The 13,041-nt window shown below is 58.0% G+C and overlaps 1 protein-coding gene and 1 pseudogene across 1 annotated transcript in view; both read right to left on the bottom strand.

The window, feature by feature from the left end:
• Nucleotides 1-2,011: 2,011 nt before the first annotated feature.
• On the bottom strand, nucleotides 2,012-3,243 carry LOC115838381 (annotated as a pseudogene).
• A 436-nt stretch (nucleotides 3,244-3,679) lies between these two features.
• The window catches only part of LOC100584258 (TBC1 domain family member 3G-like), a 275,592-nt gene continuing 266,230 nt past the window's right edge, over nucleotides 3,680-13,041 (bottom strand). Inside the window, 6 exon segments of the mRNA XM_030828369.1 lie at nucleotides 3,680-3,809; nucleotides 3,853-4,021; nucleotides 4,024-4,290; nucleotides 5,270-5,419; nucleotides 5,789-5,888; nucleotides 6,352-6,423. Of these exon segments, the coding sequence (XP_030684229.1) occupies nucleotides 3,680-3,809; nucleotides 3,853-4,021; nucleotides 4,024-4,290; nucleotides 5,270-5,419; nucleotides 5,789-5,888; nucleotides 6,352-6,423 (888 nt within the window).

Genomic DNA, 13,041 nt, shown 5'->3' on the forward strand with positions numbered 1-13,041 from the left:
ATTCTACCCCCCCTTCCAAGTGACGGGGGGCCAGACCCACTGACCCCACCCCTTCCCCAGTCTCTGGAGTCCTTGCATTCCACCTGGAGTGGGCTCCTTCCTGAGGACTTGAGCACAAGGCAATCTGGAAAGAGAGGCCTGTTGTCCTCAAATGCTCTCAAATGGACACACACCTGCCCGGGCAGGGCAAACGGTGTCCACCTGCCAAGCCCGAAGGGCTCACGATGAGCTGTTCCAGGCACCTGGAGGCAGATGGGGTCAGGACTGGACATCTGTATAGGATCAGTCTCCACGAAGATGCCCAGTTTTCTGTAGGAAGCAAGACATCTGGTGACTGCTCCATTCTACTCCAATTCTCATGCACTCTGGCCAGGAGAGAGGCACTCCCCCAGGATCCCATGTGTCCAATGGGTCCCACAGGGACCATCAGTGACCACACCTGAAGTCTGAGTTGGTGAGACCTCCTCCCAGCTTAAGGCACAGAATTGGACTGAGAACCCCCGCCTCCCCACCATCCACAGGGCCTCCATTTTAGTGCCTCTTCCAGGGCCAGGCTCTGCCCCACTGAAGTCCGGAACCCCAGGGAGATTTGGAATCCAGGGCAGGGAGGCCGCAGAGGTCAGGGCTTCAGTCCAGCACAGCACAGGGCAGGGCTGAGAGCACATCCCAGGCTCACATCTGGGTCCCTGGGCCAGTATCGGCTCCTCTGACCCTAGAGAGCTCACTTGTCAAATGGGTACATTTGGGGACAGCACCCACCCCACAGAGTTGCTGTGAGGATGCAGGAAACAACCATCTACACAGTCATCTGGTGAATGCCCAGGGATTACCCTCCTCGGCACCTGCCCAGAGGCCAGCACTGCCCACCAGGTAGTGACTGTCCCAGGTCAGCAGGGAGGGAACACAGCAGGTCACACTCACCTGAGTCTGCTGATCCAGCTGTACCTCTCACTTAGGAAAGCCTCCTCTGCGCAGAACCAGACACCACTGTGTGTCTTGTCTCCAAGAGCTCCAGACACAGAGAGGGCAGGCGGGTAGGTGGGAGGGTACTCAGCAACAGTGACATTGTGGGATCATGGTACCCATTACAGTGGGCCCCTGCCTGGGTCAGCAGGGCCCAGAGTCAGCGTCCTCCCTTCCCTGAAGTTTTAACATGCATGTGTGCAGCGTGTTTGTGCAGGTGAGCGTGCACATGTATGTGAGTGCACTAATGTGTGGATGCATGTGTCACTGCTCTGGCCAGGCCTGGCTGCCCAACTCACATGTGCACCCAAGTCCTTGTCACTGTCACCACCCCAAGACCCGTAGCTAGCATCAGAACATCTACGTGTGCTCCCCAATCTCAGACCTTCCCATCTGGGGCAGTCCTGGGGATGCAGATGGGGGATGGGTGGCTGATAGTTGAGGGCAGGGGGCGTGCCCCTTCCTTAGCAGGGGACTCAGCTAGGGTGTAATGTGCTAGGTCTGTGTGACAGGGCCAGATTCCATACACCTCCTCACCTCCTCCTCTTAGTGACCCTCTAGGGTCCCATGACTCCTCCCTGCTATGGATGGAGGAAAGTGATTGATCTGCCAGAGACATGAAACCACATGATCCTTCCTTCCACAATAAACTGGAGGGTCAAAACAGACAAGAGTAGGTCTAGGTCTTCTAAAAGCCATACCTGAAAGGTTTCCAATAACAGTTGATTTGGTGGTGGTAACTCAATCACACAAACAACCACAACAAAAGACACAACTATCAGAGATTTTCAGATAGCCTCAAAAACACCATCTAACATTAGGGAGTTCAAAAAGGAGTGAAGTTTCAAAAAGTCGAGCTTTATTTACATATCATTTGCATAAACTGGTAATTTAACAGTATTAATAAATCCTAAGGCAGAAGACAGATTAGAGACCCCAGGGCACAAATGTTGAGTTTGGAAGATTTGTTGCTGTACCCTTTGAAGCCCCCGCCTGGTCCCCGAACCCCTTGCCTGCCTGTTAAGAAGAGCCCGTACCAGGAAGCAAATCAGGGGCAAATAGCCCAGAAGCCCAGTAGCGGACAGACCTCCATGCCTGGAGGAGGAGGCCACCTCTGGGAGCAGGAGGAGCTGCTGGAACCCTTCCTCACAGGCTCCTTTTCCTGCTCTCAACACCTCCAGCTTGTAGATAGACGGCCCCAGCACCGGCAGAATGAAAAGGTCCTGATGCAGCAGGGCTGTGGCTTTGGTAAATAAAAGAGGCCTCTCTTTAGTGAGGTAGAGGAGCTCAGACTGCACACCCTGGTCTCCGACACCAAGGCTCACTCCATGCCCAGGACTAAGGGCAGCATGGGAGCTGCTGGCTGGGGCCATGCTCGCAACCTCCTCTCTGCCACTTCTATCTCCAACGATGCTCTCAGCTCCAGGGCTGAGGCCAGTGGCTACAGCAGGTGGCATGAGGTCTGGCAGCTCCTCACTTTGCTGGTCTTTGGCTGTATCAGTGCAGGGCCCGGAGGGCTCTGGAGCTACCTCTAGCTGCAGCACTGCCTCTGGATGGGGCCTTCCCCATGCTGTGGGCTCTGGCTCCATAGCGGGCACTGGAAGTTCCTCTCTGCACATGCGGCAAGAGCTGAAAAAGGAGAAAGGGGAGAAAGGGTCACTGACCAGGTTTTCTGTGTCTGAGCCCCAGAGTTCAATCTCTGCTGACCAGACCCCCACTGACCAGACCCCTGAGCAGTGGTGCTCAGAGTCCCCTACCAATGGCCCTTCTCAGTCCACAGACCTCTCCCTCCCCTCATCAGCACCCACAGGTGACTGAGAGTCTTCTCAGGACTGGACCCCAACTCCAGGACACAGGGAGGGGCAGTTGGTCCCAGGGTCCGGGTGCCGAGCTTCACTCTTGCGCCACAAGGTCCTCTGGGCCATCTCAAAGGGGGCAGTGATGTGGCCTCGCACACCTGGACACACTGTCTGGGCCTATTCCTGAGCCACATAGCCAGAGGAACAGGAAGATGTTTGTCAACCCAGGCACCCCACTTTGCTGGGTCTCCCAGGGTCCTTCCCATGGAGGCCAGATCCAGAGACACAGCACAAAGGCCGCAGGGTGACCGGCCCAGAACCCTTGAGACTAGGCCGGGGATGACAGGAGGACTGTCCCCAGACAACCAGAAGACACTTTGCTAGTTTCTTGGTACTTCATTTCTCACCTGCTACCCTTCCCCCACCAGAAATCCCCTTCATGCAGAGTCAGTGAGGAGAGGAAGACGGTCACAGAATCCATGGAAAGAAAGAAAACAAAAGATGGGTGGGGAGAAGAGTTGGGAGTGTAACATTGTAAGGGTCCTACACTATGCGTATTATTTGAGGGTTGGCTGTGATTAATTAAAGGTGTATCTTGTAGACAGCCATTACACACACTATAAATAAATTATATATAAATATACATAACATATATAAATATAAAGTACAAAGGCAGACTCATGGTGTCATCAGAATTCAGAACACTGGTCGCGGGGCTGGGGGTGCTGGGAGGGGCTGGGCATGGTTGGCTTTCTGATCTGGGGGCTGGTGTGTTCCATCTGTGCATGTCTTTCGAGCTGCACACTTTCTTAATAAATTTTCATAAGTTTAACAAAAAATAAAACGAGGATGCAAAGCCTGCTTGGGTTATTAAGCCTCAGGAAAATATCCAGCCATGAGCCCTGGCCCAGATGCTTCTAGAAGCCTGGAGGGAACTGAGAACTTTCCAAGTAGAGGTGGCAGAGGCAAGGCCCTGATGTCGGAGTGCACTGCTGCTCGTCCCTAGCTGTGAAGGAGGTATCCTGGTCGGAATTAGTGCTGGGTGCACTGCAGGGCCCGGAAGTCCATGTCCACATTGTAATTCAGTGCAGCGAAAGCCAATCTCACTCCCTCCGCAGAGTGTTCAGCCTGCCAGCAGGTGGCCAGCTGGTCCTCCTGGGATATGGCATGGACCCAGCAGCTCAGTTCGAAATCATAATGGGGGAACCAAGGGCCCCCTACATCCAGGTCCGTTGGGAGGCGGGGCATCGAGTTCCACTCAGGAATCTCCAGGAACCCTGAGGTCCTCCCTGAGCCAGGGCTGGGCTGGACAGACCCTGAGTGCCCACAGGGTAGGTGTCTTCCCGGACAGCCCCACCAGGACAGGGTGTGGAAGAACGAGGTGCCCGTGGCGGGGAAGCTGACCAAATGGGCCGCTGGAACCGGGCTGGTGGGCTTGGAGGGGTTTGCCTGTCCCCCTTGCAGAAGGCCTTCCCACCACGTGAAGTCAGCACAGGCCTGGGTGCCGAGGACCCTTGCTCGGCTTTGGCTGAAAGGAAAACAGACGTGGTCAGCGTCTCCAGGGAGCCCATGCAGGCCTTTCCGGGCTGGGCCCCACCTGCCTGCATCTCTGTAGTCCTCGGGGTCTCTGTGTGGCCCCCGTGGCCTGACACTGAGGACAAGCCTGTAGTCTGCTGATCCCAGAGGGAGGGGTATGTGCTCCCTGGCGTGGGGAAGCTGTCGTGGCATGGCGGGTGGCTCCTGGGACTGCCCCCAGGGTTGGGACTGGCTGTGGGTTTCCTGCCACACACATTCGTCCCAGGGCTATTGGGCCTGGGATATGGCCCCCAGTGAGAACTCAGGTGGGAGGGTCCTTGGATGTCATCCAGCCCCTTGCCACCTCACATGGGGACCCGTCTCTGCAGTGGGTTTTTGGCCCCGGACATGGGACAACCTCTACCCTCCTGGGCTGCCCAGTCCATGCCAGGACTGACTGTTCCCACATCGGGCTGAATTCTTGGCTCTGGCTCTGGGCCCGGGGTCCCTCCTGTGCCCTCTCGCTGAATGCTCTGGGGTCAAGGACCCCCAATTCCCTTGTCTCCCTGGCTCAAGGCTTGTTGTCCTGGCAACCTTGGAGGAGCGTGCAGGAGTGAGGGGCCTCTGCTGCTCTCTAAGGCTGTGGGTGCTTGCAGGGAGAGGCGGGGTCTCCCACAAATGGGTCTGGCTCCTCTGGTAACTTTGAGGGCCCTGTGAGGGGGAGAGCGAGACACCGTGGAAAGTGGGGGGGGCTTGAGGGAGGGTCTTGCCCACATCCCCCTCCTGCATGCACAACACGTCCAGTACACAGGCACTGAGCTCCTGCCCTGAGGACCAGTGGGCCTCCTGTACTTTCTTAGAGTCCAGGAGGAAGAGGAGGAAGAAAAGGTGAAGAGGAAGGCCCAGGTAGTAGGGTTGCGGGTCCCGGGCACTCCCCCACTATTGACTGCCCCAGAGGGTGACATGGGAGGGGACACGGCACTGGAGCCCACCTGGGGGTGGCAGGTCCCCTTGCTTCCTCGCTTGTTTCTTTGTAGAGACCCTAAGATGCTTCAGAACTGTGTCATCCCTGGCCCAGTGATGGCATAACTGGCTCGGAAAGCATGCCCACAGGCCAGAACTGGATGTCTCCTTGAGGCGCTCTAGGGACAGCGTGGATATCAGGCCCGGAGAGTTCCCTGGGAGGGGGCCAGCCCATACCCCGTGGCCACTTCAGTCTCTCACTGGGTGGTGCTGGATCCTTTCGTGGCCACCCCAGGGGTACAGATGTGCACAGGAGGTTGTGACTGGGGGTCCACCTGGACAGGGAAGTGCCTGCCACACTTCTCACTTTCATCTGGGTCATGTGGGGGATGGGCTCGGTGTCACAGTGCCCTTCCCGGCCCACCTGGCCAGACCTCCCTCTGAGCCAGAACAGGGGATCATGAGGACAGTGTGAGGAAGCTGCCCTCGGGCCAGTCGGGGTCTGACCCCGGGGCTCCCCAGGCCCCACTGGGCACACGTAGACTTACTCTTCTGCACCTCGAATGCAATGGTGGTCGTGGGCATCAATGCCTGTTTTCCTTGTAGCAGGTACACGTCCCACAGGCGCAGGGTCAGCCCGAGAGAGATCTGTGGAGACAGCAGGCATGGGAGAACCTGGCCCTTCCAGGCTGGGGCTGGTGGCTCAAGCTGTGCCCATTGGGGTTTCAGTCCCTAGAGTCAGTGACCTTCCCCATGAGCGTCGCCTGGGCCCTCCAGGACGCTGGGTCAGGCAAGGTCTTGCAGCTCCTCATGGGGGGCACTCATATGAGTGGAGATGTGGCTCCTGGAGAGAGGGGCTTGCCCAGGGCTTGAGGCTTCCCTGAGCCCTCTCAAGTCGGGTCCTGGCCCAGTCTGCCCATGAGGCTGGGCCTGAGCCCCAGCCATTGCCATGGGATGACCCCTCTTGGGCAGAGGGTTTTGCTTGCGTGTCCTTCGGGGACCTGCCTGAGCCTCCTGTGGGCTGCGGGTGAGCCAGAGTGCTGGACTGAGGAAGCAGGGCACTGCAGGGCAACGAGGGTCCCTGAGCCAGGGTCTCCCTATGCCGCCTTACCTTCATTAACGTCCGGAGAAGCCAGCCTAACGAGAGATACTGCCCGCATAGACCAGCGTCTATGTCCTGGTCCTGATGGGAGCAACAGTGGTGCTCAGGCCACTGGGCTGCCCTAAAAACCTCCCTCTCCCAGGGCCTCTGAAGAACCTATGCCTAGTGCAGAACACTGGGCAGTGTCCAGGGCTCCCCACGACACCATCCCCTTCCCACACTCTCGGTGGACACACTGCCCTTTGCCCTGCTCTGCGGGAGCTGGGGCCCCATCCCTGTGCCTCTGTCTCCTCCAGGGCAGGAAAGGAAACCAACTCCCAGCCCATGGAGAACCCGGCATCCCAGGTCAGGCCCTGGCTGGGACTCAGCCAGTCACCAGCCCCACGAGGGGCTCCAGCCCCCCTGCTCCTCCAGCCCCACGGGATGCAGGGCCTCTGGGGAAGAGCCGAGGGGACCATAAACTCACTAGATGCCACATGGTCTTGGGTTATGACGTGGGTACCACATGCCCCTGATGGTCTTGGAGCCCCTGGACTGTCCCACCATTTGGGCTGTGGAATCCTGAGAAGCCCCCAGCCCATCATGAAATCAGAGCTTTCCCCCAAGATGTGGAGCCATCAGCTGCAAGAGCTGGGCAGCTTGAGAGGCCCCCAAACCCAAGGGCCTCCCACCCTCCCATCTGGTGACCCCACCATGCGGGCTTTACCCTGGGGAGGTGGGGCGGGAACATCCCCTGGAGCCTGGCTGGAGGTTTCCCTGGAGGCCTCCTGGGCCAGGGTGCAAAAAGGGCAAGCCTGACTTTGAGGCCACGACAGGGCGGCCAGAACAGTGTGGGTACTGGGCTTCCTGGTCATCTGGAAGTGGGGTCGGGCCAGGGGACACGGGATGGGGAGATGCTGCCGCCTGGGCTTGGTTGGCCCATTCATGTGCACCAAGGGCAGCGGGAGCCTAGGCAGCTGGAGGGCAGGAGGACTCTCAGGGAGGGGAGAGTCAGCTGCACAGAATCAGAGCCGGAGGGCGTGGCTCCAGGACACAGATGGTGGCCACGGGGAGGATGAGATGTCTGTCCTCTGCTGATGGGGATGAAAGGTGTCTGACTTGGGCTGTGGGGGGCCAGCTGCGGACTCCTGTGGGACCCTCAGCAGAGACGTCCTAAAGGCTCCCAATGAGCCGGCAACGCAAGGAGGGTGCCTTGGCTGAAAGCCGAGATCACGTGGCCACGGTGGCCGTCCCCGGGCCTGGCTGCGTGAGGCCCCAGGGGCAGCTGTTCACCTACCCTGCAGGGAGTGCCTCTCACTGGCCAGCAGCTGCACCAGTGCCCAGAATGCGTCCTCCTCAGGCAGATACAGGAGGAACAAGGTGGCGATGTGGCTCAGGCTCCTGCGGTAGCCCACCTCCTGCAAGAGCCAGAGTCACCATGGAAGGACATCAGCTGGGAGGGCTGAGGTCACCTGGGAGGACTCATGTCATTGGAGAGGGCAGAGGTGACTGGACAGGCTTCCTCTGAAGAAGAGGCTTCCTCAGGATGCAAATTCATTTCATGACAAGAGCCAAGTCCATCAGGCACTTCAGCAGCTTGTCCAAAATGTCTCCTGAGAGTACCATCCTGCATGTGACGCTGCCAAGCTCCCAGGCTTTGGGGCAGCCCCAGGAGGAGGGCGTCATTTCTTGTTCTGAGAAGTGGTGGTCAGGCCCAGGTGACACCAGGAGTCCAGGCCCCAACTCCTTTGTGTCTCAGCTTGACCCCTTGAGACCATCCCCTTGCTTGGAGGTTTATGCAAGCGGGGAGCTGGAATCCTACCTCCTATAACCTGGTGGGTCACAAATACAAACTTTAAAAGAAGCAATGACACCCCCACCAGACACCCACTCCTGTGAATATGGAAATACGGCCCGGGAACCTCACTGCCGGGAATACTCACCAGGTTATACTCTGCATATGCCAGGAGTATGTAGAAGAGTTCCCGCTGCCTAGGAAACAGAGAAAGGGGGCTATGGTTTGGTTTGTGCAGATGCTGTTAGTTTCACTTTGTCTACAAATCCTAATGACAAATCCCATTTCAGGTTCAGATGATTCACCAGAAAAGCAGTGAGCTCTTCAGGGCCTGAGACTGTTGAAGAAATGTTTCAGTAAAAGCCACATCTGTGACATGCAAATAGCCCAGTTGTACAGTACGTTGACCGATCTTTTCACTCTGAATGATTTTTTTTTTTTTTTTTTCAGTTTGCACACACGCCAGTTCAGTCTCTGGGTGTACAGTTCCTCCACGGTTCCAAACCAATGTGCGGAGTCTCCCGGCCACCGCTCCAGCCCCTCCTGGAGTGACTCCTTCATCCTCCAAGTCTCCAGAGTGGCCCCTATGCACCCAGCCTCTCCCCGATTTGTCAGCCCCTGGCCACCCAGACTGCTTCTCAGTCCCTGTGGTTTGGCCTTTTCCAGAATGGCCTAGGAATGGGAATCCTACTGTGGTAGCTTATTGGGTCTGGCTTCTTTCCCTTAGCAAAATGCATCTAGGATCCACCCACGTCCGTGCGGGCATCACTGGCTCGTTCCCTTTTCTCGCTGGGTCTTCCGTTTGAAGGGAGGACCAGCCTTGCTCTCCCCATGCCCGTGTTGAAGGCCGTCCCCGAAGGCTCGGTGTGTGAGTGACGGTGAATCAAGCAGTGAACCTGGCATGCAGGTTTCATGTGGATGTCAGTTTCCAAATCAGTGGGTTCAATATCTGTGGCACCTTGGGGACACGTGGTTCAAGTCCATTGAGCTTTGTGAGCCACTGCCCAACTGGCTGCCAACGTGGCTGTGCCGTGTCATGTTCCCAGCAGACCTGGATGAGAGTTTCCAGGACCCATAATTCTCCCAGCATTTGGTGCTGTCAGTGTTGTCTGGGTAGGCTCATGGGCCCTCCATCCTGCCACCCTCCCGTAGGTCCTACCACGGTTCCCCGTGGGTCAGAGAGAGAACCGTGAAAGGTGCTCCCACAGTCAGCATTTCGGGAAGGAAGGAAAGAAGGAAGGTTTCCTTCTGCAGAAAGCTGCTTTTTGGCTTGTTATTGAAGCCAGGGAGGGTCACCAGAGCCGAGTTTGTCTGTGGTGACTATGCCACCGTCCATACCCAGGATGTGCATCTACCATCCTCCCCCATGCCCCCCAGGGTGGGTTTGATGTTCCCTCCAGCTGGAGACCTGGGCCCCTGACACGGCCTGTCCCGTTTGTTGTGCTCTGGCTGAGTGTACCTTGTATTTGCCGGGGTTTTTTGATTTGATTTCCTGAATGTTCAGGAGGACTGACCATGCCCGGCCCCGGATGTTCCTGGGAATCCCCTTGTATGTGCGATCTACGAGCTGTGGGCAGAAAACAGTCTGGTGTTACAGGCCACGGGGTGACCCCAGTGAGGACCAGAGCCCGGAGATTCTGGGAATTGTCGGTTTTGGCCCCATGATTCCTCAGTAGAGGTGAGATCGAGCTGGGACAGGGTCTCCTTTCCCAGGACTGAAAGAGTGGATGGACACTCAGAGTCAAAACTCTGATCTGAACCTTTTTCTTCCTTCGGGTCACCAGAGCATCCCTAGCCTCCAGCTCCAGGTGGTCCCAGCCCTAGATTCAGATTCCCTCCCAGCAAGGTGATGCTTGCACGAATAGGCAGGCAATCTGGCGACCAGGCCTGCAGTCCTCTGGGCGAGGACAGTGTGCCACGCGCCCTCTGAGAGGCTGACGGTGCCAGGCCACAGCCATGGGTGCCTGTCCCCTGTCTCTGCAGAGAGTGCTTCTGGGGGCCTCTCCCTCCACACATTACCTTTTCAGTGTTCTTATATGTCTCCCATTCGCCGAGCATTTCCAGCCACTTGCTGTTTCTCCTTGTCTCCCGCCGAATTCGCTGTCAAATGAGGAATGTTGGAGTTAGTGGAGCTGCCGGGCTTCCCAGAGCTGCCCGTGGATGCTGGGTCTTGGGCTCTGGAGCCCTGGTGGGACCCAGCTGGAAGGAGCCAGGGAAGGGCAGACCCTAAGGGCTGAGAGCCTTTGAGCAAATGAGCACCAGTGGGCTGGCTTTGGGACCCCGGGATGTGCCATCCTCAGGCCACAGACACACCAGTCTTAGGTCCCAGACTCTAGGTGGGGTCCTGACACAAGCCGGAAGCCACCCCCAAGCCAGGACTGTGGTTCTCACTTTGGAATTTTATCAAACTGCCAAAGTTAAATCAACCTGGGGTCAGGTCTCTGCTCCGCTTCCCAGTGACAGAATGTTGTCCTCACCCGCCACCGCCCAGGCCAGCTGCTTCCTCTGCCTCACTGCCCACCCGCCCAGTCCCTACGTCCCTGGACCAGCCCCTCCATGCATCAGGCTCTTACCTTTGCCTCCCGCGCAGTCAGAGGAGGCAGCTCCGTCTCACTGTAAGGCAACCCAGGCAGAGCTGAGGACCTGCACAGGGCCTGGAGCCGCCCCAGCCTGGGAACCGACCCCGAGAAAGGACTGGCTCTGTCCCTACCCAGCTCAGGGCTCAGCCCGGGAGAAGGCACAGGGAAGGGAGGACAAGGGCCTTCCTGTGGGGCTGACTCCCAGGAGGGGCAGGACCTGGGAGAAGAAGGAGTGCAGGGACAGCCTGGCCGGGGTTACCGGGGCCCCTGGCGTGGGGGTGGTCAGGCTGCACAATGGGGCTGCCCATCCTGGACTCGAGGTGGTGCTTTCTGCTGGAGCTGAGAAAGGTCAGCCCTGAGACGGGATGGGGGCCGCCCAGGGTGGGCGACCGGGCCCTGACAGGAATCCCTTAGGGATCGACCACATCACCCCGCCAGGGTCAAGGGAGGATGCCCTGAGACCTGCCCGGTGTACTCTGGGTGCACCAGGGGCCCATCCCACTTGACAGCCCAAGGCTCTTGCAGGCTCTGACCTCCCAGCATCCACCTGCCTCTCCCTGCATCTGAGCCACACACCCTGCATTTCAGAAGTGGCATGGCTCATCAGCTCCCTCCCACTCTACTTCCCCCAGGACCCGCTGTCTCTCCATCCTCTGATCCCTGAGGGATGGGCTCCAGGCTGGGCTCCTCTTACCTGGCCCCAGATCCCTTCCCAGCACCAGACCCAGGGTCTTTAGCCACAAGCCCTGCTGCCTCCCTGGCCTCACCCTGAGATGCCCAGAGCGGGGCCCTGCCCATCTTCTCCCCCATTCTCTTAGGGCCAAAGCCCCCACTGTCCCCACACCTTTCCCCCTTCCCCATGGGGACAGTGAGGGCTGTAACTCTAGGGAAATGGGGGAGGACAGGGGCAGGTGGGCTCTGAGAGACCTGCTGGACAACAGCCCCGAGGCTGGGCCAGGTGTCTCCTCACCCTGTGGCCACAACCCTTGGATCTCACTGGGGTTGTCTCCTGGTAGACAGGGCCAGACCCCCAGACTGCCCCGCTCCTCTTGTGCTGACTTGCCAACAGAACTGCTGAGAGCCCAGGGGCCTGACCTAGCCCAGTCTCCATTCCCACCGGCTCCCTAGATGGGCCTTGCACCTCTGGCCTAACAACAACCTCGGGTTGGACCTGCAGGGGAGCCAGCGGGGAGTTCTGACCCTGGAAAGGAGGTTGACCCGAGCTGGCGAGACCTGTCCTGTGTCAGAAAGGCCTTTCTAAAAGCAAACCCATCCCTGAGCTGAGACAGATGTTTTAGGGGTGAGGGGAGCACAGAGGACTCACTGGACAATCCCAAAGTAGTCGATGTTGCCGTAGATCCCAACAAGCACAGGCCCCTTGTCCTCTGGCAGCCCAGCTCGGTGCCCCTGTAACCCAGAGGGAGCCTTGGTGAGGGGTCCAAGGTAAAGGGTGCAAGGGCCTGGGGGTATTGGCCACCCGTCCCTGCCCTGTGCTCCTAGGGAACCCAGGACCCTTTGACCAGGGCGCACTGGAAGAGGCCTCCCTCCAAGAAGCAGACCGAACTGTACCTTTGCATATTTTCTGATGATGTCCTCTCGCTCACGCGCCTGCCAACTATCTGCATCCTCCACGTCCATCCTGTGAGACAAAATTGTCTAAAGGTTACACTGTACCCAACAGCTTCGGAGAACACCTGAAGCGCTCCCGCCGGGCTCCCAGATGCTGGTTGGTTGTGTAATCTTCATTCCACCACTGCACTCTGGTAAAAAGGGGCCAAACCCCGTGGCCCACACCTCCATGGGTCTCTGCAGTCTGAAGCTGCAAGCAGGGGTGAGCATCTTCCCAAGGACTCGAGAAGAGTGGGACCTGGACAGAGAATCCCATTTTCCCCTTAAGCCATGAAACGGGCACATACCTGCCCCGGCAGGTTGAATGGTGTCCACCTGCCAAGGGTGAAGGGCCTGTGATGGGCTACTCCGGGGTTGTGGATGCGAACTGGGGTCAGGTACCAGAGGTCTCTGTACGATCGGCCTCCTGGGATACTCAGGGCCACAGAGATGCCCAGTTTCCTATGGGGAACAAGATCTCTCCTGACTGCTCCGTTCTACCTCGCTCATCACTTGGGCTACCGTGGCCCTTCGGTCTAACCAGTGAAGCTGCTTTAGGAATAACGCCATTTGAGCAGGAGTGTGTTTGGTTTTGGGGATGAGGGATGAAAATGACCTACTGTCTCCAAAGCAGCCACTGCGCTCATGGAAACCACATCTCTCGGGGAGGGACTGTGGACTCCACCATTCTGAGCTGTCCCTATAGGAGGGTCTTCATTTTCCTGGGTCACTGATGAA

Source organism: Nomascus leucogenys, chromosome 14, assembly GCF_006542625.1.
Source record: "Nomascus leucogenys isolate Asia chromosome 14, Asia_NLE_v1, whole genome shotgun sequence".
In the NCBI taxonomy this organism is placed as follows: Eukaryota; Metazoa; Chordata; class Mammalia; order Primates; family Hylobatidae; genus Nomascus; species Nomascus leucogenys.